Source organism: Notolabrus celidotus, chromosome 14 (assembly GCF_009762535.1).
Source record: "Notolabrus celidotus isolate fNotCel1 chromosome 14, fNotCel1.pri, whole genome shotgun sequence".
NCBI classification, from domain to species: domain Eukaryota; kingdom Metazoa; phylum Chordata; class Actinopteri; order Labriformes; family Labridae; genus Notolabrus; species Notolabrus celidotus.
The window spans coordinates 30,378,219-30,403,634 of NC_048285.1; the positions used below are offsets into that span (position 1 = coordinate 30,378,219).

At 42.1% G+C, this 25,416-nt stretch overlaps 1 protein-coding gene across 2 annotated transcripts in view; it reads left to right on the top strand.

Annotated features, from left to right (window-relative positions):
- The window catches only part of aplp2 (amyloid beta (A4) precursor-like protein 2), a 65,745-nt gene extending 40,329 nt beyond the window's left edge, over window positions 1-25,416 (top strand). Inside the window, exons 4-17 of one of the 2 annotated variants that reach the window (XM_034700798.1) lie at window positions 722-834; window positions 4,631-4,845; window positions 5,081-5,280; window positions 5,680-5,847; window positions 7,684-7,817; window positions 10,185-10,259; window positions 10,583-10,741; window positions 13,209-13,337; window positions 17,097-17,196; window positions 17,974-18,147; window positions 20,561-20,643; window positions 21,762-21,839; window positions 22,934-23,089; window positions 23,354-25,416. In XM_034700798.1, coding sequence (XP_034556689.1) covers window positions 722-834; window positions 4,631-4,845; window positions 5,081-5,280; window positions 5,680-5,847; window positions 7,684-7,817; window positions 10,185-10,259; window positions 10,583-10,741; window positions 13,209-13,337; window positions 17,097-17,196; window positions 17,974-18,147; window positions 20,561-20,643; window positions 21,762-21,839; window positions 22,934-23,089; window positions 23,354-23,455 — 1,886 coding nt within the window. In that variant the 3' untranslated portion in view covers window positions 23,456-25,416. The remainder of the gene's footprint in view (window positions 1-721; window positions 835-4,630; window positions 4,846-5,080; window positions 5,281-5,679; window positions 5,848-7,683; window positions 7,818-10,184; window positions 10,260-10,582; window positions 10,742-13,208; window positions 13,338-17,096; window positions 17,197-17,973; window positions 18,148-20,560; window positions 20,644-21,761; window positions 21,840-22,933; window positions 23,090-23,353) is intronic. The other variant, XM_034700799.1, reaches the window with a different exon arrangement.

The window sequence follows — 25,416 nt, forward strand, 5'->3', positions numbered from 1 at the left end:
CCTCAGCCACTCTGATCTGGACTTTGCCCTAAACCTGCTGTTTATCCTCTCCTCTCCTCCTTTCTCTCTCTGTGCCTGGCTTTCCATCTGTTTCTGACACCAGCGTTTCTACCTGAGCGGCTCGTCACGCTGCCAGCCTATCGGCAGACGCTGTCCTTTTTAATCTTTCTTATGACCCCTGTGCCATATGCTTACACACATGCTTTTCAGCCTGAAACTATTCATAGGTATTCACAAGAAGCCTTTCGTGTCTTTCATTTCTGTCGGCCTGTTCTGTCAGCTCGTTCTATGAATAAAACATGTCGGGATTGAATTCATCAAGCAAATGACATCATTGACTCACAGGGAGACTTTGGACTGTGTTAAAAGAGTCACAGCATGAAACCTGATTTTCTGCGCTGCCATTTTGGTTGCAGAGTTACACATTTTTGGCTTCAGAGGAGGGATGAATCCTTCCCTGCTTCAGCTGCACAGACAGATGTTCAGGTGTCAGATGCCCTTTCTGTTATACCTCTGTAATGAAATGTAAAGGACCAGGCAGCTATGAATTATTAAATCATGTCCCTTTTTTTTCCTCTCATTTCATCTGCTATTCCTTTTTTAGTCCCTCTGGATGATTTATTGTTTAACCATCACAGTGACCGGGAAGAGGAGGGATGTTTTTTGGCAGATAGTTGGCGTGACTAACGGACATACTGCTCTGTGTGATTTGTTGTTGCAGTGGGCGAGTTTGTGAGTGACGTGCTTCTGGTCCCAGATAAGTGCAAGTTCTTCCACAAGGAGCGTATGGACATGTGCGTCAGCCATCAGCAGTGGCACGGAGTGGCCAAAGAGGTAAGGAGGAATTACTTCAGAGGAAACGGTGGGAGGCTCAGAGATAGCGGAACAACGGAAGAGAAAAGTCCTGTGGGAAGAGGAAGAGGAAGTTAACTTTTAGAAATTAAACTTAACTCCCTCTCACGCTGGTCAGGCTTTTATTACTTTCCAAGCCTTCCCTAATATCTTTCCACCTGTCTCTGGGAGTCTCCAAGGCCTCTGATCACAGGCTGACAGGGAGCCCTCACATTTCAGCTCCTAATCAGATTAGTGTTGAGGCTGTAATGCAGCTAATCCCCCCCTGGGTAGCTCCAGAGCCGGCCTTTGAGGGCCGCTCTGACCTCAGCAGTACATTCAGGCCGTGTGCCCTGGGTTTTCTCCCTGCATCATGCTTTCTGACTCTTACTCTTACCCTGACACTTATTACTGATGCCTCAACACAAGCATCATCTGCAGCCTGAGATAGTGTGACATCCAGAGGCGCCGAGTACCTGCAGTCGATAACAAATTTGTTACAACCGAGCTGCCATAAATCTTATCAGCGGGAATATCGCAGCAAGAAAAATGATTCAAAAACAACCTCGCCAACTGGTTCAGAGAGGCTCTTAAGCAGGGCAGCTAATCCTCCAGTGAAGTTTCTTAGCAGTCATCAGTTACAGGGAAGTTGTGCTTCGAGGTCTTAGCTGCGACAGGAAGCACAGCATTGTTACAAAAATAAATGACACTACTCTCTGAAACTGAGGCCGATTCATCATTTTAAGGCAGTTTGTTGTAAAGGAGGTACCTTCAAGATCAGTATCATGCAGGTAGATACAACTGTTACTGCAGGGGACTATTACTAACTATCACACTATCATGAATCAAATCTGTGGAGGATGGAGAGCTAGTAGACATATTGAAAGTTATATATGTTTCTAAATGGAATAAATCAGGATCTGGATTACAAACCGGTCTCTCTTTGGGCTTCCTATTTTGCTGGGCCCTTTTGATGGTGCTATTAACATTAGAATCACATGTTTCTCACATGTTCCAGGTCAAAAACAGCAATTTGCACCTGTTTTGTTTTTGCATTTGTGTGCTCTTTCTTTCTATGTAACATATGAAACAACCTCAGAGGTGGTTTTATGTGTTACTTTGTCCATATTATGTGTTTTGATGAGGGCTGTCGAAATGAACCCGATAATAACGTGTTAATTCAAATTCTCCTTAACGCCACTGATTTATTTGAAGCGCAATTAATGCATGCACGTTCTGTGTATGACCCTCGGCCCGCCCCATAGTTTTGGGAAATCAGGAATCGATACAGCAGTAACATGACATTGTGTATGACAAGAAGACATGAATAAAGAGGGTGTTTTGAATGGCATGTTCAGCTTTAAAGCACTGCCACATGGTTCTCGTGATGCCTTTAATGACTCTTCCTCAACATAGGACAAAAGCACATTGAACACATGTGACACCTTCACTTCAACTCAAAATCATATCACCCTGAGCAACCTTAAAGAGGCAGTGCAATATATGAAATAGAAGTATTTCAAACTTCATTAAAGAACTCAATGATACAAATACTTAGAACAATAAATCTCATCTTACAGTAGTATTACTTTGATGATTGCTCATCATCAAAACATCTTTCAATAGTCATTCCTACATTAAATTGAAGCTTAAGGTGTTGGCTTGAAATGTGTATCCCTCTCATTTTCCAACTCATTGTAACAAAGAGGCAATTAACTATCAAAGACACTCTGACACATTGTGACAACCAACCCCATCACGGGGATGGTTGTCACACTATGGGGTTGGTTGTCACACACTATGGGGTTGGTTGTCACACACTATGGGGTTGGTTGTCACACACTATGGGGTTGCTTGTCACTCACTATGGGGTTGGTTGTTACACACTATGGGGTTGCTTGTCACTCACTATGGGGTTGGTTGTTACACACTATGGGGTTGCTTGTCACACACTATGGGGTTGGTTGTCACACACTATGGGGTTGGTTGTCACACACTATGGGGTTGGTTGTCACACACTATGGGGTTGGTTGTCACACACTGTGGGGTTGGTTGTCACACACTATGGGGTTGGTTGTCACACTATGGGGTTGGTTGTCACACACTATGGGGTTGGTTGTCACACTATGGGGTTGGTTGTCACACACTATGGGGTTGGTTGTCACACACTATGGGGTTGGTTGTCACACACTATGGGGTTGGTTGTCACACACTATGGGGTTGGTTGTCACACACTATAGGGTTGGTTGTCACACACTGTGGGGTTGGTTGTCACACACTATGGGGTTGCTTGTCACACTATGGGGTTGGTTGTCACACACTATGGGGTTGGTTGTCACACACTGTGGGGTTGGTTGTCACACACTATGGGGTTGGTTGTCACACTATGCTGTTGGTTGTCACACTCTATGGGGTTGGTTGTCACACACTATGGGGTTGGTTGTCACACACTATGGGGTTGGTTGTCACACACTATGGGGTTGGTTGTCACAATGGTATTTCAATGGGAAAAATCTTTTAAAAAAGGCAAGAAGGCAGAACTAAATTTGAAAGTTTAATTGCACTGACAAGTGATAGGCCTACATAACTTAATGCATTTTAACATAAAATGAGCAAGGAACATGAACAGGAAACAAATCTTTAGGTCAGCCTATATAACAACATAAAGAACAAAACAAACAGGCCAAACAATAATGGCCGACTCAACCAGGCGTTACATGTGACAATCAACCCCAACTGGAATTTTTTCCTAGCATCAAGGCTAACAACCATCTAGCAAGTAGTTAGCTCGCTAATAAAAACCTAAACTATAGCTTTCCCCTCACACTTTGTAAGGGTAACACTTGTTTTGTTATAAACCCATCATTTAAAAGCCTAGAAGAAAAATACTGAGGAGCTGAATATTTACAATTTGACATGAAAAACACAAAAAGTCCTCTCACCTCAAGTTCAGCTGTCTTACTCCAGAGAAGACTATGTAGGTGAGCTCTGATCCTAATTCTGGAAATGTCCATACCCCAATTTGAGAGACAGCGCCCTCTGGTGGCGAGATATAACGAGTGTGCCAACCAACCCGTGTGACAACCAACCCCGTTCTCCCCTAATGTTACATTCAGGTCAAAATGCCCTTTCAGCATATTTTTTGAGCAGTGCCTTTGATATTGTGTGGCGATTGTTCTGGACAGTATTTGTCATGTTGTTTTGGATTGCTGCAATAATAATAAACATGCATTTGCATAAAGCAAGCATATTTGTCCACTCCTATGTTGATAAGAGTATTAAAAACTTGAAAATGGTCCCTTTAAGGTACATTTAGAACAGATAAAAAAATGTTTGATCAATTTGAGATGAATCGCCAGTTAACTATGGACATCATACGATTAATTGTGATTAAATACTGGAATCGATTGACAGCCCTAGTTTTGATTGCCGAAAGCTGCAAGAGGATATCATTAACATTAAGGTTTTAAGTGTCTCTTGCAGCAGAAAACCAAACCTTTAGATAACAAAACATAAAAAGGTTTAATCTGATTTTAAAAACGTTCTGCCATTTTGAAAATGTCAGGGAGTTTTTGCTCTCAAAAGCTTCTCTGCAGCATGTCAACAAGATTATGTGACTGAGTGGATATAGCTTCACAGTTTTTCCCCACCATGACTCAAATGTCACCTTCACAAAGCTGAAGTTGATACTTTAAAGCAATGGGAAGCCAAAGCAGCCCAGCAGCTTCATCAATCTGCAACCCCTGTTTTCTTTTTCAGTCTACATCATCACTTTCTTTGTTTCTTCCCGCTCTGTCAGGCCTGCGCCAAGAGCTCCATGGAGCTGCACAGCTACGGCATGCTGCTGCCCTGTGGCATCGACAAGTTCCACGGCACCGAGTATGTGTGCTGCCCCTCCTCTCGCGGCGGGGAGGCGGCTCCGCCTTCCCTGCCCTCCCAGGAGGACGATGAAGAGGAGGAGATAGAGGATGAGGAAATCGACGAGGCTGACCTGGTGGAGGAGGAGGAGGACAGGTGACTGGGCGTGAAGTCTGCATCTGTGTGGTTGTGTTCACGATCGTAGCACGTCTTTGAAATATTGCGAGAGTAACATCCCATGTGAAGGCCGGGCTTTACTGGCCATCTGGATGAATTAAAGTGTTGTGACATTGACCTATGGCAGCTGCTCTGCCTTGTTTGATAAATCACTCCCCTTCTTGGCTGCAACCCCTTCACTCAATCACCTCCGCCTCCTTTTTCTCCTCCTCAGTGAGAAACCAGCCGACGAGCAGCCCACACAAAAGGAGGAGCCAGTGGATTTGGACGAAGACGAAGAGGAGGAAGACGAGGAGGAGTACAACTATGTCTATGAGGATGAAGACATGGATAAGGAGGAAGAGGAAGAGAAGAGAGAGAGCAACAAAATGTCAGAAAGCCAAGATGAGGACAAGACTCTGCAGGAAGTGAAAGGTTTGTATTGAGTTGTTTTAAATTAAAATGTTACAGCCCTTTCCCTCTCTCTCTCTCTCCCTCTCTCTCTCTCTAATATTGGCTCTTTGCCTACCACTTACAATCAATCATACCATTTAAACTTTTTAAGTTTGTACATCAGCATTAACAGTGTTTCTCAGCTCACTGCAGGCACAGTGACGTGCTGTTCTGCTGCAGTGGATTGCAGTAGACGATCTTTTTGCAAATCCTGCACACGTTTAAAAAACTCTGTTCTTCTTTGTGACCATGTTTCATTAGTAGATGAAGCTTTAGTAAGGATTCTGTTGCATGGGAGATTCTTGATGGTTAATATAACTGAGACTGGAATTAAGTGCTGCCCCTTGTGGCCGGATGATCTAACACGCTGTCCTCCGGCAGCGGTGTGCACCCTGGAGGCTGAGACCGGCCCCTGTCGCGCCTCCATGCCTCGCTGGCACTTCGACTTGAGCCAGAAGAAGTGTGTGCGCTTCATATATGGCGGCTGTGCTGGCAACCGCAACAATTTCGACTCAGAGGAGTACTGCATGGCCGTGTGCAAGCGCCTGAGTAAGTCTCACCCATAACAGAGGCCGGTCTGAAACCCACTCCTCTCTCTTTGTTTGTGTTTCTGCTGCAGACTCTCTGCTGAAAACGCATTTGGATCATTTAGTCTGTCGCTGACTCAGAAGTAGAACACCTGTTCTCTCATTTTTTAGCTGTCACTCATTAAATCAGTGCATTTGTTGTTACCATGCTACCTTCACCAGAACAATCACAAAACTGAAATCACAACACACCATGTTCTATTTTTTTATTTGTTAATTATCACCTGCAATTTGAGATCATTATTATAATTATAATTTTAATTGCTATTGCTATTGTTGTTGTTATTATTATCATTATTGTTATTATTTTTAATTGTTATTATTATTATTATTATTATTATTATTATTATTATTTATTGTTATTATTATTAAAATAATAATAATAATTATTATTATTATTAATTGTTATTATTATTAAAATTATTATTATTATTATTAATTGTTATTATTATTAAAATTATTATAATTATTATTATTTATTATTAATTATTATTATTATTGTTGTTGTTATTTATAATTTTTATTGTTAATTTTATTATCATTATTGTTAATTGTTATTATTATTAAAATTATTATTATTATTATTACTATTATTATTATTCATAGTAGTAGTAGTAGTAGTATTGTCATTTATATTATTATTATATTATTATTATTATTATTATTATTAGTTTTAATTTTAATATTATCTAAGGCTTATTATTTATTAAATATTAAGGCTATAAAATAACAGGAAATAAAAAATATACAGGTTATACTTTCCTTGAATCAAAGGTTGGTATCATCATAATGATCTCTAATTCAGTACTTTGGCACTTTTTTAAAGGGACACAAAATAAAACATAATTTAGACAGTACAATTTTAGAAAATATATTTATAAAACACATGAAATTTCCTTACTGCTTAATTTGGTGTTGATTTATGTGCATGCAGCTTCAAACTTTCTTTGGTTTTCTTTGTGTGTCCTTCTTTATTTGCGTGCCAGTGTTCCTTCTCACCATCTGTTCATATTTCCGTGTGTCTGTCTGCCTGTAAACATCCTGTGTGTCTGCTCACAGAGCAACACCACCACTTTTGATAAAACCCACAAACATATGTCAACAAGCACCTTTTCCCTTTTTTTTTTTGGCACCTTATAGCAACATTAATTTCCATCAGTTTGGAACAAATCCACAGGCTAAACTAAATTGGATGCCTCCTTTTTTTTTTGCATTAATTTTGGAGAAGAAGGAGTTTGTTCTGTTAACCCGTGCCTCCTGCTTTTTGATGGTGAGGTGAAACGATGAGGTCTCTTCTTGTTTGCGAGCCTGCAACGGTATTGTTTGTGCGACTTACAGCGGTACAGGGAGTGAGTCCTGCGTGACTGTAAAGCGAGGAACCCAGAACGGAGCCCTCTGGCCTCGCCCCGGATGACCCAGACGTCAAACGCAGAGATATTTCCATTAGTGCTGGAGATGCGACCTGTCAGCAGAAAGCCGACAGGGCGATGAAAGGAATTCAAAAGGAAAGACTGTCAGATTCTCTTAAATTTATCAGAGTTACTGAGGGTGGAAGAACACCAATGAGAGGAGTGCTTCTCCGAGGATTTTTGTCCATCTTCAATCTGCACCCACTTTCAACTCTATCGCTCTCTCTCTCTCTTGCTGTGCCTGGTTGTCCGTCTGTTTTTGTCTCTCTGCCCACCTGTGTCTGCCTGGGTCAGCCAGTCTGGCTCTCTGTCTGTTTCTGTGTCTGTTTGTCTGCTTGGTTGTCAGTTTGCAGCCATGCCTACTCACCATCTGTCTGTGAATTTTTCAGCCTTGCCGCCCACTCCTCAGCCCACCGACGATGTGGATATCTACTTTGAGACTCCGGCCGACGACAAAGAGCACAGTCGCTTCCAGAGGGCGAAGGAGCAGCTGGAGATCAGGCATCGCAACCGCATGGAGAGGGTGAGTTACAAGGTCACCGTTTCACTGATCAGACAAACAATAAGTACACTTTTATGGATCAGTAGCACAAAGTGAACACAGCACTTGGTTTGGTCAAAACATGAGGATCAAAGAATATTTCACCAGGCTTTTTGAACAGACTGTTTGGAGGCATCTTACCAAAATGTGCAGCACTTACTCTGTTCATGCTCTCATGAGTAAATACATAAAAATGATGCATGGTTCTAAACATTATATTTACAAAGCACATTTTTCTTCTTCTTCTTCAAAGATCTTTTTATTTCATTTTTTACACATTACAAACAAAAGATCAATGTAAACAATTCAAGTAAGAAAGAAAAGTACTTTATTAATCCCCATGGGGGAAATTAAATTTTTTCACTTGTGCAATTTTTTTTGGACATGCTACACACACAGTTTTTGGTATATACATACAATCATGCACACACATGCAGTGAACATGCTTAGGGAGAGATGCCAGAGTGATGTCTTTGTATAAGAAGCACAATAAGTAAATGAATGAAAAAACAAGCCAATAATAATATGTGATAATAATTTAAAACAAAAGAGTGATAAATACTTCAGCAGAAAAATAAAGGATAGTGAAACTATAATATGATAAATAAGGTTACATCAGAAAATAAATAACTGGAAAAAGTAAAAGAACAAAAAGTGTAAAAATTCAAATATATATCCACACACATATACACATACATGCACATACACACACATGAAAATAATAGTAATAAAATAAATAAATAAACAAACAAATAATAATAATAGGTAATTAAAATACCAAGAACATATTGAGAAGTAAAATAAATTACATACATTTTTCAAAGAAGGCACCAAATTTTATTCATTTTAACATTTAAAAAACAGCAGTAAGACAAACAGAGACAAGCAAATGAATACATTTGTCCACAGCCTTGTCACTTCCCGTCTGGACTACTGCAACTCTCTCCTCTTCGGCCTCCCTCACAAATCCCTCCATAAACTCCAACTGGTCCAGAATTCAGCTGCCCGGATCATTACCCGAACCCCCCTCCATCCACCACATCACTCCTGTCCTCCAACAGCTCCACTGGCTCCCTGTTCAGTTCCGTATTCAGTCCTCCTGTTAACATTCAAGACCATCCACAACCTCGCCCCCCTCCCCATATCTGTCCGACCTCCTCCATGTTCCCACTCCCTCCCGCTCCCTCAGATCCTCTTCCTCCATGTCCCCTCCGCCCGTCTCACCACTATGGGGAGCCGAGCATTCAGCCGCTCTGCTCCCCGTCTCTGGAACTCATTGCCACCTCAACTCAGAAACACAGATTCTTTCCCCCATTTCAAATCACAACTCAAAACATATCTGTTCAAAACCGCCTACTCCGTCTGACTCCAATTGCTCTGTCATTTTGTTATTGTTTCTATTTTTTCTTACCCCTTTGTTAGTTTATATTGTTTTCATTTTGACTTTGATTTTGTTTCCTTTAATGTAAATTTGTGTATGTATATATATATATCTGTGCGGTGTCCTTGAGTGCAGAGAAAGGTGCCTTTAAATAAAATGTATTATTATTATTATTACATTTATGCAAAGTGAGTAACAGAGAGTGCACTTAACAAAAAAGAAAAGAAAAGAAAAGAAAGAAAAATAATAAAAATACAGAAACAAATAATATCAAACAAACAAAGAAGGACATCGTGTTATCAAGCATCAACATGTTCTTCCTAGATCACTAGTGAGCATATATAATCCTCCTGCCACGACTTTAGTTCAGCTAAATAGATTGCATTCTTTGAAAGTGAGAGATGAGAGGCTTCCAACATCTGTAAAATGTACCTGTTGAACCACGAATGGTGTGAAAGAAGGCATATATTAGAAGAAATACGTCCTCATTGAATTTTCTCAATATGAAGGCTTCATTAAAAATCCTCATGAGTTCATAGACTACATACAGAGGATCAACTGTTCTCAGTGACTGTCAGGTGACCTGTTAGGCATTTATTGTGAAATAAAGTTGAGGTATTTAGGAATGTGAATAGTAACTTAATTATATTAATGATTCATTTAGTTAGTAGAAGAAAGAGTCAGAGGTCTCTTCAGCTTGTTTGTGTTCAGCTGAACATCCAGGCATGAAATCCTACCATTCCTCTAGTATCTCCTAGATGTTGAACCTTTGATTAAAATAATTGTGCAAAGAGGGAAGTCATATTTTAGTGTCACTTCTCTTTTTGCAATGAAAGTCCCCCCAGCCTACGTTTGCAGAAACTTTCCTCTGGCAGCCCAGCGTCTCATTCTGAAACTGTAACTGTAGAAGAACTTCCTCCTTGCTACTGTAGTTTCATTTCCTTTTCTCTGTCTCTCTCTCGTTCTAGGTAAGGAAAGAGTGGGAAGAGGCTGATCGCCAGGCGAAGAACCTGCCTAAGGCTGAGAGGCAGACATTGATCCAGGTAAGACACTGATCTTGCCCCCTGGGAGGTCCCCCTTTTGTTCCTTTGTTTGGGTGAGATATGACGGCTCACAGGTCTCGGGTCCCTCTCTCCCTGTGCCATTAAACATCTCTTCTCCCTGGCTGCTCTATCTTTATCACTCTGAGGCTAAATTAGGGCACCGTCTGAATGGAGAGACTTCTAAATGAGTCCCCAACTCCCTTGACTAGCCCAAGAGGCGACATGAGTGAAACCGAGAGCCGCACAAGTTGAAAGAGCTTTGGTGTGTCATTCTGTTTAAGGTGCAGATACATATTTATACATTTTTATTATTTGGTTTACAGCACTTCCAAGCCATGGTTGAGTCCCTGGAGGAGGAGGCAGCCAGTGAGAAGCAGCAGCTGGTGGAGACTCACCTCGCCCGGGTTGAGGCCATGCTGAATGACCGGCGCCGTCTGGCCCTGGAGAACTACCTGGCTGCCCTGCAGGCCGACCCCCCCAGGGTAAACACCACACACCGACCTCCGGGAGCATCTTCTATCATCCTCTCACCCACTCCATCTGTCTTTTTGCTTTTCCATCCCCTCAGTTGACTTGAAAACAAATTCCCTCACCACACCGGGTCTTACTTTATTTAGGGGCTGTGGCTAATTTCATATCCCGTTAGAAGATCTTCTGCCAACTTGCACTTCATCATGAGGAGAAAACCTCACCGCAGCCAGAGAAACACACTTTATAAAACCCTCCATGAGCACAGAGTCGATCACATTGGAACATAGTGCTATAATCCCTGTGTCGTGTTTGTTAAATTCCTCTTATCTAATAGTCGTTTGATCCTTTTGCCAGCACTCAGTTTGGCACTCTGTTGCAAGGTGCTAGTCGACCCTGGACCCCCCCCCCCCAGCGTTAGACCCGTTACCCTCAAAGGGAAAGAACTTAATTTTTTTTGCATTTTATTCTCATTTCAAGTTTAAGAGTATTTCTCGATTTGAGAGCCTTTTTTTTTTTCTGCTTCAGTTACACCTCTAAAATTGGGAGTTGCGTCATCTGTGGTGTGATGCTTTTTCAGAAGGTGCTGCAGAAGATTTTGTGCCATGTTATATGCAAGTCTCTTTTTTTTTTGACAGAAATGTTCTCTTCAGCCTGTTTAGAGAGACGAGGGGGAAACTGAATCATTTTCATGTCATTTTTTTCACCCTTTGGTAGCACATCTTATTTAGTTTGCTCATGTTTTTTATTAGATTATTATTCTCTGGAATTAAAGAAACTGAATGTGGTTGAATCTGAATCCTTTAAAGCTGGGGTTGGTAATCAGATTTAGATCCACTTTTTGTCATACTGGTTAAAATGATCTTTATGTCCTGATGGCAATCAATACATGATGTGTTCTTAAAAAAGAGCGAAGAAAAGCTGCTATCTACAGCCGGAGTAAACCTGGGAAAACACCAACCAATCACCGTTTTTTGGGACCCAAAATTTTAAACCATTCAAATCCCGTCCTGCCGTTCTGCCCGCCTCCTGCGCGTACATTTCCCCGGCGTGTACTCCGAGTCCCCGTCTCCTGCCTCTGCTTCCCCTGACTCTACTGACTGCCCCTCTCGCTCCACCTCGGGCCTGTCCCCTCTGACCCGATGAGGTGCTTTGCTCAGGACTGTAGTCTGGATCAGAGTCTAAAAAGCTCTCACCACGGGGGCTCTGACAAGCAAAAGAATGAATGACATTTACTAAGTCCTACAGAAATGTATATGTACTGTAGCATCCGTCCGGACGCTGTAGGGATGACGAGCCGATTCGTGAACACGTTGATCTTTAATAACCGGTCACTATCAGCTGTGATCACGCCAACCAACAAAACAACAATCAATGTTTGAATGAATGAAGAACTTCTCCTCTTGTCTCTCCTCTCTCCCGCTCACACACTCTACACCTCTCCTGATGCCTTCACTGACTGTCAACACTGTAGGAATTAAGAACATCTACACTGAACACGTTTAACAAACAGTAGAGTTGTTACAGTATTACATGTGTTATAACTTTTCTCCTGATATCGTGTCACTGGTACAACTGGATAATGCTAGCATGATAGTTGTGAGTACTAACAGCAGCCATGTTTGTTTGTGTTTTTAACTTTCACTATGATAATGTTTTGGTGAGGACCGGTTTTGAATCAGTCACCATCATATGGTCGCAAGTCAGCGGCGCTCGTGCATGTGAGCGGGGGTGGGGGGGCGTCATTTTGGAGGAGCTCTGAGGGAGGAGGGGAGGTGTTAGACGGAGTCATGAGGAAAAGCTACATTCAAATTCATGCTAGTTTTCCGAGACTGCCAACCCTAGCTTTAAAGCAGGGGTGTCAAACTAATTTTCACTGAGGGCTACATCAGCATTATGGTTGCCCTCAAAAGGCTAGTTGTAACCGTAAGACAAAATGCTGACGTAGATTGTACTCTTTGACAATCACACTGCCTCATGACACAAAAGACACACCGGTTTTTCACCTTGAAGCATAAACATGTACTCCCCTTCCAAATCTGTCTTGAAACTGTCTTCTGAAACTGCCATGTGAATCAACTTTTCTCTTCCTGGACATTTTGGGATCATTTGTATGCACTTCTACAGACTCAACCTGTAGTCACTGTGGTAAATACCGCTGTGGGTATGCTGCATTTTTTTTAATAAACAGTCATAAGCCTTAAGCTCTCGCGGGCCACATAAAATGACATGGTGGGCCACATTTGGCCCGCGGGCCTTGTGTTTGACACATGTGCTTTAAAGAGAACATCACTTTGATAGAGAAGCCTAGAATCAGGGGAAATACACTTGACTGATGCCACTTCATAGAAGAAGTAATCATGCATCCACACCACAGAGGGACATCACATCATAATAATTCATTAAAGTGTTTGCAGAGTTTGTTGTGAGGCTGTGTTTCACCACAAACCCTCTTCATCCTCATCTCATTCTCCCCCTCAGCCCCACCGCATCCTGCAGGCCCTGAGGAGATACGTCCGCGCAGAGAACAAGGACCGCCAGCACACCATCCGCCACTACCAGCACGTCCTGGCTGTGGATCCTGAGAAGGCCGCTCAGATGAAGTCACAGGTCAGTTCAGATCAGATCATCTGATTCGACTTAGGAGGAAAAGGCCCATTACATGTTTTCAGATCATAATCTTCATAGAATTTATATAGCGCTTTTCTTAATACTCAAAGTTGCTTTACATAAGGTGAAAACTAAGACAGACAGGTGGGGGGAGAGGTCATGTGTTGTATGTTTTTTGGAACAGGTAGGTCTTGAGGTGGTTTTTAAATGAGAGGAGAGAGTCAGAGTTGAGGATGTGTGGAGGGAGAGAGTTCCAGAGAGTGGGGGGCAGCGATGGCAAAGGCTCTGTCCCCCAAGGTGCGGTGCTTGGACTTGGTGATAGGGGACAGGAGGTTGGCATCTGAGGATCTGAGGTGGCGAGATGGGGAGTGGCGTTTGAGGAGGTCGGTCAGGTAAGAGGGGGCGAGGTTATTGAGGGCTTTGTAGGTGATGAGCAGGATCTTGAAGTGGATTCGGTGCTGAATGGGGAGCCAGTGGAGGTGCTGAAGGATGGGTGTGATGTGGGCTGTGAAGCGGGAGTGGGTGAGTAATCGGGCAGCTGAATTTTTGACATATTGAAGTTTTTTGAGGTCGTGGAGGGGAGGCCGTAGAGAATAGTCCAGTCGGGAGGTAATAATGTAAACATAGCTCCCTCACACTGGAGAAGCCTGAAGCAGCAAACTTTTGGAGTTTGGAGATATATATAGCTCAGTTTGGATAATGGGGACCCACCAGTTCTTGGAGGTTTCGCATCCATCTTGAGCGAGTTCAACAATGAAGTTGTATTATATTACAGCCTCTGTCAGTAAATGTGAAACCTCATGCCGAGCCACTCCAAAATCTCATCCTCCTCCTCCTATTCCTGCTTAGACAGTGGAGGGATAACGATGTCTCAGTCTGCTCCTCTCTGCCCTGTTTCTAAGTGTGTAGGAGGTAGAAAGAGTGTGTGTTTCTTTGAGTTGAAGCCCAGGAGGAGTTAGCAGGCTTGTTTGACGGGAGAGAGGGCGGGCGTTTCATTCACTTAAGCTCTAGCCGAAGATTAACATTGCACAGGTCTTGTGTAATGCTGGACTCTGAGCCGCTGCATGGGGATTTGGCTGGGAGCTCCTCTGTTAGATGTACTCGCCTGTGTGTGTCCGTGCCCTTCGACACCATTTATAGTTATGAGCCACCATTACAGATAGCACAGCAGATGGATGAAACAACACAGTGAGGAGGGGAAATGGGACCAGAGGGTTGGTATTTAGATGAATTGCAGTGAGCCTCTGTGCTCTGTCATGGAAAAGCCGCTCTGTGTTGTTGTGGACTCTCAGTGTTTATTTGTCAAGCAAATCCTGCAGGAAGTTTAAATCTGCCCTCACTTTTTGTGGCTCCACTTATATTCGGATTTGATCTGTGACTTAGCATTTTAAAAATCCTTTGTGAAAAGACGGATTGCTCTTCTTTATACGTCCGTTATGGGATCCTGATTATTTTCTTTTCATTGAAAGCCTCACAAGCTTATGAGCGGTTGCATGTAATCTTCATAGCCAGGATTGTTTGTCAAACATAGACAGGAAGGTGCCACTGGGGCTGCAGCTAGCTGTTAATGGGAAAGGTGCATTATTGCCATCTGTTGCTGGCTCTGGTGCACTGCAGCCATGTGTTGAGAGATTAAAACAGTCAGTCATCAGAGTGGGAAATAAACACCAGTTATCTGCCAAGAGCTGGTCAGCTTTGTCAGGGGATGGTAGCTTTCATATCCTGCCAACCGGCTTTGGCAGCAGGAATAAAAAATTATTACTCCTCTGTAAAAAACGTATTGCAACTTTAAAAAACTCAAACTTCTGGATTTGTTCGATCAAAGGAGTTTATTACTCGCCACAAACAGCGATAGTGTGGTGATCATTGGAGCTGACAGGCAGTAGATCCTGTCGAGTCAGTTCAGAGCTTCAGATCTGATGTGAACGTAACGTGCAGCAACTTGTTTTATCTCTGCAATTTGGCTGTGTGTGAAGGAGTTTGAATTATCATGAGGAAACATGCTCTGTATACCAGACAGCACAGTGCTGCCATTTCCATCACCGCTCACTGCATGTTTGTAGTTGTTTCAGTTCTGCAGATTTGGCGTGGAGGCTCACAGAGCGAACACATTACTAAATGAAGGTTGTTCATAGAAAACAACTCATTATGATCTTCTGCTTCATTTATCTCTTCGTCTTTACCTTCTCTTCTTACAGACATCTGTTTCCAGAGAATCTTCTCTTCTTGTATATTTTATCTAACATTACAAGTGTTTTGTTGTTTGTTTGTTTGTTGTCCTGCTGATTAGTGGACGAAACTTGTCTCCTTGTAAGTGACTGTAAGCTCAGGGACATGTCAGCTGGGGTATGGGGCGATTAAAGGTGCAGTTCTAGTTTTTTTTAATGTAAGTTGCACTTTGGGTTAACATTTCTACTCTGTACTAACCCTCCTATTATCCTTGGTGTCAATTGGACCCGATTCAATGTTTAACGCCTTAAATTTAATGATTAACATAATTATTTTGGCTTCTTATTTCATGACTTTTCCTAATTAAATGGGGATAACTGGGAAAACATAAAATAAAAATGTTGATATGTTCCAATTTCCTGTGAGAAAACGTGACGCATGAGAGTTCTTTGGAGTCAATTTGACCCCAGACTGTTTTAGCTGTATACAACAAGAAATTTCAACATTTCACATTTGTTTTAGTTGTTTTGGATGATATTGAGGTCACTATAACATAATTTTTTTTATAACCTTAAAGAAAAATAAAGTACCTGAGAAATAAACCTAGGTAACAATCAGTTTCTGGAGGTTTAAATTGCTGGGGTCAAATTGACAGTGGCGGTTCTGGGGAGGGGCCAACAGGGGGCCAGTGCCTCTGTAAAACTGAACCTGGACCTACATGTTGATCTAGTACACAGTAGTATATATGTCTAGTATAAAGGGATGCACTGATGTTTTGCCAGTTTGTTCTCAGCCTGTCCTCGCCCTTCTCAGTCTCTTTTGTCAGGGTTGAATGTGTCCCTCTGACAACACCCTTGGCCCCAGCCTGGCCCCCCCATTAAAATTGGTCTAGAACCGCCACTGCAAATTGACCCCAAGGATAAGAGATGTTAGTAAATTTGAGGGTAACAGGAGGGTTAATCGCTTGTCACGAGCATTCACTTGATGTTTCTTCTTTTTATCATTATAAATATAACAACACTATATTCTGCACCATCTTTGAGTGAGCAATTTGAAGACAGCACATTGAGTAACAGAAACTTTCAATGTGCCTTGTCTTTATTTTTCTCCATTACTAAATAAGTCAGATAATAAAGTTTAATGAGTAGATTAAAAAAGTCCATATTTAGGCAAGGCAAGGCAGCTTTATTTGTATAGCACATTTCATACACAAGAGTAACTCAATGTGCTTTACTATAAAAGTTTAAAAGCATTGGTAACATTCAGACAAGCATAAAAGAACACAATTAAAATGATAAATATAATAAAACAGAAAAGAAAATTGGAAATATATTAAAAATTACATTGAAATTTGCATTTAAAGTGAGTTAAAATAAGCTAAGATAGGAAGGCAGTGGCAAATAAGAAATTTAGCTTTATCCTGGATGTAAATGTTAACATTGTTCATCATAATCTGCATTATTCTTATTAAGTCTTGGTAATAATAAAACCATTTAATCACAGTAAATCAGTCTTACTTTAATGTCATCTCACAAATCTAACAGAGCTCTGCTTCCATCTCTCCCTATTTGTCTGTTTCTCCACCCCCAGGTGATGACCCACCTCCGTGTGATCGAGGAGAGGATGAACCAGAGTCTATCTCTGCTCTACAAAGTACCCTATGTTGCTGAAGAGATTCAGGATGAAATTGGTGAGTGGTGTTCAGTCAGAAGCTCAAAGTCAGCTCGGAGGAGTTGTGCTGAAATAAGAATGAAGTTGAATACATTTGGGATTTGCACATATGCCAGACAGATAAAGCTTTATAATGCATTATATCTGTGCCAACCCTCAGATGATACTTTTCTTATATTTGGTGCAAACTAACAAAAGTAGACATAAATGTAGGAGGAGACTAGTAAACAAGCTTTGGCACTGTCTGTAAACCAATTATCAGAGACAGAGAGAAAGGGCTGTATTGTTCTCAGCAGGAATTTGTAGAAGGGGAATTGATTGCAGTCACCACTCTCTGTGTTTCGTCGGCGGCTCTGCGCACCACTTCTGGTTTCGGCTTCAGATCTAAAGCTTAAAACTGTGTTTAGGATGAAGTGGTACATTTAAAGACACTCAATGTCCAAAACCTTTTACTACTGGCTTTTGTTTCCTTCGCTTCATTAGAGGAGACACGGCATGGTGTTGCAGCATAGATTAAAGTGGAGCGGGTTCAGTGACAGAACTGGGTCACAGCTTTCACCATGCAGCATCCTGTTGGGAGATGTGCAGATTTACACAGAAAATAGCTCTCAGAAAAATACTAATTGATCATTAGCAGAAAATGGGAACAGACATCTCTTGCAGCAGCAGCTTGCTTTCAAAATATGTTAACAGTTATCGGTGAAACTCTCACCCTGCATGCATTTTCACAACGTCCCAGGTTGACAGGTGTTACCATGTTCTAAACCATTCTTTTCTCTTTGACCTTTTCCTGCAGATGAGCTACTCCAGGAGCAGAAAGCTGACATGGACCAGTTCCTGTCGTCCATTTCTGAGTCACAGCCAGATGTCACCGTGTCGTCGGAGGAGAGCGTGGAAGTTCCTCTGCCTGAGGGCAAACCATATCGCCCCTTCCAAGTCACGTCCTTAGGGTCCCGTTCAGAGCCAGAGGGTGAGCAGCTCCAGCCACAGACAGTCACAAGCTGCATCGTGCACAACACCACGGCTGTGTGGAGAACAAAAGGCCATACACATAAGTCCTGCTGAAGGACATTGGTGACGAGGCATGCCAGTGAGGGAGTAAGGTTTACAATGTGTTTTACGGCGATGCGAATGTGCTGTAGAGCCATGGGTCTGGATTTATCTGTGCCTGCACAGCTCCCTGCGGCCTAGTCCACAATGCAGCACCAGTGAAGTTCAGATAAATGTACAAAGCCTCAGGCTTTGGTGCGGTGCTGGAGCCAAAATGTTAGGGGGAAAATGAGCTGTTATGGTTCTTTTCTTTATCACATTGGTGCCAAACAAAAGATTGAACCCTCAGAGAGAGAAAAAGTGATGGATGGAACGCTTCCAGCAAGATGGAAGGCAAATTACAAGTAAATCCCTCAGGAACATTTAATATACATGCCAACACCCCAGAGGGCTTAGAGAGAGCCAGCCAATTCTGAAACGGCTCCCTTTTTTAGTTTGGTTATGTTTCAAATTTATTTTTGGATTCTTCCCTGCTGAACTCTCTTCCTAATCAATTAACACAGCTTGATAATCCTGCCTTTTTCTCTTCTCACCTAAGTTCTCTCTCTTCTCTCCTTCCCCTTTTCTGTTCTTTTTTCCGTTGCTCATTTCTAATGCCAAGGCGATCTATCAGACTCCCCACGTGCCTTCAAGAAAGGTTGGTGCCTCTGTTGCGTCTTGTTTTTTTCCCCTCCTCCTCCTCCTCAACTCTCAAGCCATTTCCATCTACTACTTTGCTCCACTGCTCTCCTTTCCCTTGTGTAATTTGGGATCCTCTCTCTCTCTCTCTTCCACCATCTCTGTTTGTTAAGAAGCCATCTGGTGGTTTATTTTATTTTTTAGTTTGATGACTCACATGGGCTGCGTGGTTGCGTTTCAGTTGCTTTCATGCTTTTCACCATAGGAGGATTATCACCAAATGCTGAATAGAAAAGTCTCAGTGCCTTTTCGAGCCTTTCAAGTCCTGTAGAGATACTGTAGGGCGCAGCCAGCTCCCCTCTCAGAGACCCTTCAGTCGTGTGTTCGCTGTCATCCCGTCCTTACTACATTTGTCAAAGCACCTTGCTTAATTATTCCCCCACCCACATGCTCATTCCCCCTCATCAGTCCTCCATTCCCTGATAGGAGCTGTGTGATTTACTGCGCCTGTCTCCGGCTCTGTGTTTCTGCTTCTGACCCACAGCCCAATCCAAATTAGCCCAATTTGTCCTTCAAGGCCTGAGACAGAGGCGCGGTTACGTCATGTGTTTTGTCTGATCTCGTCTTAACCTTTAGATCTTACTGGGTGAACACTGAGCTCACTTATTGTCCAATCTGAATCAATTCTGGATTTTATTTCTTGCCTGTTTTTCTCAAATCGCTTTCTGTCTCTTTGTATTTTGTTCATTTTGACTCTGCTGCTGCTTTTCATTATTTTCATTATGAATTAATCTGCTCATTATTTCCCTCATCAATCTATAATCTTGACAGCTCAGGGATTGGTAAACATGTTCAATCAGATTTTCAGATGCTTCAGAAAGAGGTGACATCGTTCCCATAGAAATCACTCCTTGTGCTGTGTGTTGCTGTGGCTGGCTGTGACACTATATGCACCCTGCAGTATCATCTGATAACCTGCCAAACTTTCAGACATCACTTCTGCTAACAGACTCATAAACACACATCATTGTTCCTCGCTCTATCTTCAGCCTTTGGCGTCGGCTGTCTAGCAGCAGCAGCAGCAGCAGAGAATAAGTTAACGCCAGACTGCTGTACATTGTTCAGGATGCTGCCCTCACCGCCTGGCTCACCCTCTCTCCTCGGATCTTCATTAATTCATGGCATATCTGCTGTGTGTATATTAATAGAGCCGATGCCTATTTCAGAACCATCAGTCTGACATGCATATTTGACACTCAGGCTCAGTTTTTTGGTTCAGCCACTTACTGAAACCCGCAGGGTCTTTAAAAAATTATCATAAGTCAAAATCTCAGGGAGCTATGAGAGATTTCTAAATGAGGAGTCTGAAATGAAAAACACGACATGACAGGGTGACATATTTGTTATTTAGGGGGTTTCATTTACTTGGAGCGTGTAACTGGATGTTTATGGAGGGAACAGCAGCTACATCCAAAGCACCACTCTGAGAGAGCCCCTGTAGAAAACGTAGGCTCATTGTCATGTTGGCTTCACAGTGGTCACACAGTGCTGAATGGAAGAAAGGGCTTTGTTTTCCGTCAGTGCGCCGAGGAGACTGAGGCAGCGGTTGTGAGAACAAGAGCTGGATAGCGATGTGCAGCTGTCCGTCTCCACTGTTTGTTTGTTTTTTCGTGCTGCTCCGCTGATACTGACGTGTGCTCCTTCACCTCCTGCAGGCTCCGCCATGTCTGGGTTAGACGGTCTGATAGGTGCTGAGGAGAGAATCATCAACAGCAAACCCAAGATCAGCAATAATGTGGTAAGAGCTCTAAAGTCACTCCATCACTCTGTTTGTGCCTCAAAGCATTCAAACTGTCTAACCTGCTGAACACTTGAACTGAGAGTAGCTTTGTTAAAGCGAAGGATTTGAGATTATATCAACATTTTGAATTTTATTCCACATCCTGAAAACTTACTGTAAAGTTTAACACCATCCCTCACAGCCTCAGTGCTGATGATTGAATTGATGAGTACATTCAAACGCTTTCACATCGCTCTCTTTAAGTTCAGCTTCTAATGAGCCAGATTATTCCAGTAACTATGTTGTCATAGTTACAACTATCTCACACTGGGCTATTTGCGTTCCTCTCTTTGGCCTCTGCCAACCAACCCTCATTCAGATCAACTCCACACTTTGTTCTGCAGTCATGGCATGCTACTTTTCTTTGCCAAACACACCATTGCTTCTCATGGATTTTCAGACGATGCTTGGCTGATGAATGTGAGCTGTCTTTTTGCATGCTAATCCAACACCGACTGCAAAGCTGTGTATTTGTGTGTGTGTGTGTTTGTGTGTGTGAATATGAATCATGCCAGTTTCTGACTGCATGCATGTTTCTTTTTTTGGAAATGCCAGTCGTCTAAGCAATCTGAGGTTATAATAACAAAATGATGGTGACACCTGAATGTCTTCTTTGGGCTGTTCTTTGTGAGCATCAGACTCTGGACTGCTCTGTCTCCACATACTGCAGATTTTGTTCCAGCCTCCTGAACACACCCTCTTCCACTCACAGCGCTTCGTCTTTAGATCAGAGCTCTCAGTAATGAGTGACTAACAGTCTGTTTATAACGACATGTAACTGTGTGCCTAGAAGAGAGACTGTTGTTGTTGCTTGCAAACCCCTCCCTCTCTCCTTCCAGTTTTGTACCAGACAGCTTCAAGTGTATCATCAACCCAACACAGATAATCCTTACAGTTTACTTCGCTGCACATTCACAGCCTCTCGCTCTCCGCCTGCCTATCTATCTCTTCTCCTCTTCTCCCTATCTATCTTACACATGCGATCTATCTCACGCATACACACACACACACACACACACACGTCCTCACACACACTGTGGTGAGTGTAACCTGGGCTCCCCTGTCTGTGTTGACAGGTGATTGATGAGTCTCTGGATGTTAAAGAAGTGGTTTACAGTGCAGAGAGAGTCAGCGTTATGCATGATGATGAGCTGGTGAGTACAGTGACGCCCTCCTCTGGGCTTTCTGGGGAACTGTAGTTCTCTGTAGTGGGGGCAAGATGAAAGAAGGAGGGAGTGTGTGTGCAGATACAAGTTCTGCAGCGATTAACTGCAACAATAAAAATAAACGCAGCTTTGGATAAGACCCAAACCCCTCTCTTGTTTTTAAGTTTTCTGTTCAGACTAATACGTTTTGGTTATTTATGCATGAGTGCATGTTCATTATGTGAATGTATAGGAATGTACACACTGGAAATCTGGGTTCATATTATGAATGGAATCCACACAAACTGGGAGTGCTCAGTTTCTGTGTGTGAACGAGCAGTAAAAAGAATCCTCTGTGATTGTCCACATATGATAAGTCTGTGTCATATGTGCCACATTACATCGTGAACATGAGTACAGGTGACTGTGATTGTGTGTACATGTTGAATTGGCAAGGACATTACACAGTCTTGCACAAAGACACATTTCATGCATGTGTACCCCACATTCACGAGTGGATCAACAGGGAAAAGGGTTAAATCTCCTCCAGTTACTTCAACTCTTCAGATTAAGTCGATCTCTGAAAGTTTTAATCAAAACACTGTTTACCTGCATAGCAGAATAACCCAGTTTCAGCTATCCTAAATTGATTTTTTGAGGAGAGATTCTTGTATCCTTCAAAATGAACACTCTGTAATGAATATTGATCATTATAATTCTCTCACAGAGCCTCCTCTGCTGATACTTGGAAACAGGTTTCAGCAAGAATAATATTGACCAGGGCAAGGAGTGCACAACACGCCTACTACAGCTCCTCCAAAAACTTCAAATTAATGGAAATCATTATCATTAAAATGCAAAAAAGCTGAATGCTTAAAGTATTCATTAATGATACCATGATCAGAATTAAGAATATGAGTTCAGATGTGTTTTTAAAATTCCTGGATGGGTATTTATTTTCTCAGTTAAAATCAATCTAAGTGTCCATTCAGTGTGAGAATATGATCTGATTTAAGCAGCTGATAGATGTTTGTTATTATTACTACAACAACACGCTGTGTAAAGTGTCCTCATTGCTCCCTTTCACCTGTCCCACCTATCAGGAGACGTACCGCCCCCTGGGAGAGGACTTCAGCTTTGGGAGCAGTGCACTCATCGGCTTGCTGGTGATCGCGGTGGCCATTGCAACCGTGATCGTTATAAGTCTGGTGCTTTTGAGGAAGAGGCAATACGGCACTATCAGTCATGGCATCGTGGAGGTACGTCCCCAGAGTGTGGACCCCACACACACACACACACACACTGCTGATGTCAATAAACTGCTGTTGATCTCACTCCAAGTGTCAGATTTAGATTGAATCATCGTGTTATGTAAATGAAGCCTTGGCTAAATGCAAAGCAAATCAGATTTAAAAATCCCAGAAGCATTTGAATACCACTCACACAGCATGTCGTTGCCCTGCAGAGGAGAGCTGACCTTGTTGAGCTCAGCCATTATGATCCTGTGTGTCTGTCTCTCACAGGTTGACCCCATGCTGACACCAGAGGAACGCCACCTCAGCAAGATGCAGAACCATGGCTACGAAAACCCCACCTACAAATACCTGGAGCAGATGCAGATCTAACCAGAGCCTACAGAGGGCGCTGAGGGGGAACATACTACTGACCAATAACATATGCTATTGTTAAAATCATTTGCATACATCCAAACTCCATTTACTGGTTTGTTCGAAACAATCCTTGAATAATGCTACTACTCTTACTACTGCTACTATTGTACTATAGAGCTCTTTTTGATCATTTTCTTTTGAATAAGGTGATGTATCTGCCATTTTGCATTATGGAAAATGTGACTCTGCAGATTTCTCTGTAATTATCAATACAGCTATCTCAGATCAAGATGTATAACATTTCTTCAGACTTTTTTCTTTATTTTTTTGACAGTGAACAGCAAATTAAACAAAATGTAAATGTTTCTGAGGAGCCATCATCGAAAAAACCGGCGTACCAGACACTGAGCTTTAGTTGTCCACCCTGCAGGTGTCATTCATGCAGTTTCTGATGGTTTTCTCTGGAAGATTTGGTGTTTCATTTTTTATTTTTCCTCTCAATAGATTGCTTGTATATGAAGGTTCTTTGTACCAATTAAAAATGTATAGTGAAACAACAAATGAGAAAAAAATGAAATCATGGACTATTTACTTTCTGTTCTTTGTTATTATAACAGACAAAATATACATATACAGTTTAAATATATATATAAAGTAGATGTTTTTACTCCACCGTTTTTCCTAGGGAAGAGGTTATCAGTTGGTTTAGGGTTCTTCGCTTTGGTGGTCATGAGTTGAAGGCGAAGGTGTGCACAGACCCCCAGCTCAAACACATCACGGGAAACCTACTCTGAACCCTTACTCAGTGAATGTGACAATAAATCCCCTTTTACACACACAAACACCTGCTATCAAGAGTCAACAGAATAAATTAAAGACAAAGTAATAAGTAGAGAGATGTTTTACATAGCTGAATGTATTGTGGAAGCTTTTTTTTCTCCACACTATGTACCAGGTTCCTCTGTGGCTTATAAATGCGCTGTCACAAACTTTGAGTTGTGACAGTGGGGCGATGGCGTGCCACTCTGGAAACAAGTGTTTTTTTACGTTTGTTTGTTTTAACTTGTCTGAAGCAAAGACCAAGTACAAGAAAGCTACTTTCAAAAAGACAATTGGGGGATGATGTATGCACACATTATTGCAGCAACTGTCGGCTTTGCTGGTCATAAAGCGTAGAACAGTCTGATGGATCAAAACAGGGCCGGCCCAAAGGCTCGAATGAAACGAGTAGCTGCCCACCCAGTAAAGAGAAAATGTACGATATTCAGTGAGTTTGACGGTGACGGCGAACACAGCTTTGTAAACCTGAATAAACTAACTATGGTGATTGCAACAGATACGCTTGATAAGTACTAAACTCTCTTTAATGTTGGGGGAGAACGTGCAATCTGGATTTTGTGGTTCTCCTCACACCCAGAACGGCCGGGGTTGGCCCTGAATAAAAGCCAGTCGAAGACAACGTGGAGCTGGAGGGCTGTGCAGGCAGGCAGAGACACACAGAAAAGACAAGGCTTGGAGAGCTGGTTTCTGAGAAAAAAAATCACTTGTGTATTTTTACAGATAGAGAACGACAAATGAGTAAACTGAATCCTAGAATCCTCTTTCTCTCTCTCTCTCTCTCTTAGTATTGTCTTTGTATGCCTGTATAGTTGATGTTGCAATCATGGCTTTTTTTTCCGGAGGATTACCTGTGGTGTGCATTGTTCTTGATGAAATGATATGATGATATATATTTTTAAGTTTGTTTTCTTGTTTTCTATTTTTTCTCTTCCTGTGACAGTATCTCTGTATGTGACTGTCTCACTATGCACCCAAACGGCTTCAATCTTGTAACTGCCTGCTTGATTGTGGGAGGGGACCGGGAACTAATAGAATATGCATATTAGTGATTTTAAAACGATTGATTGATTGACACCAATGGAAACCGATTTATTGTTACAGGGGGGATACACATCAATAAACTCACAAGTTCCATA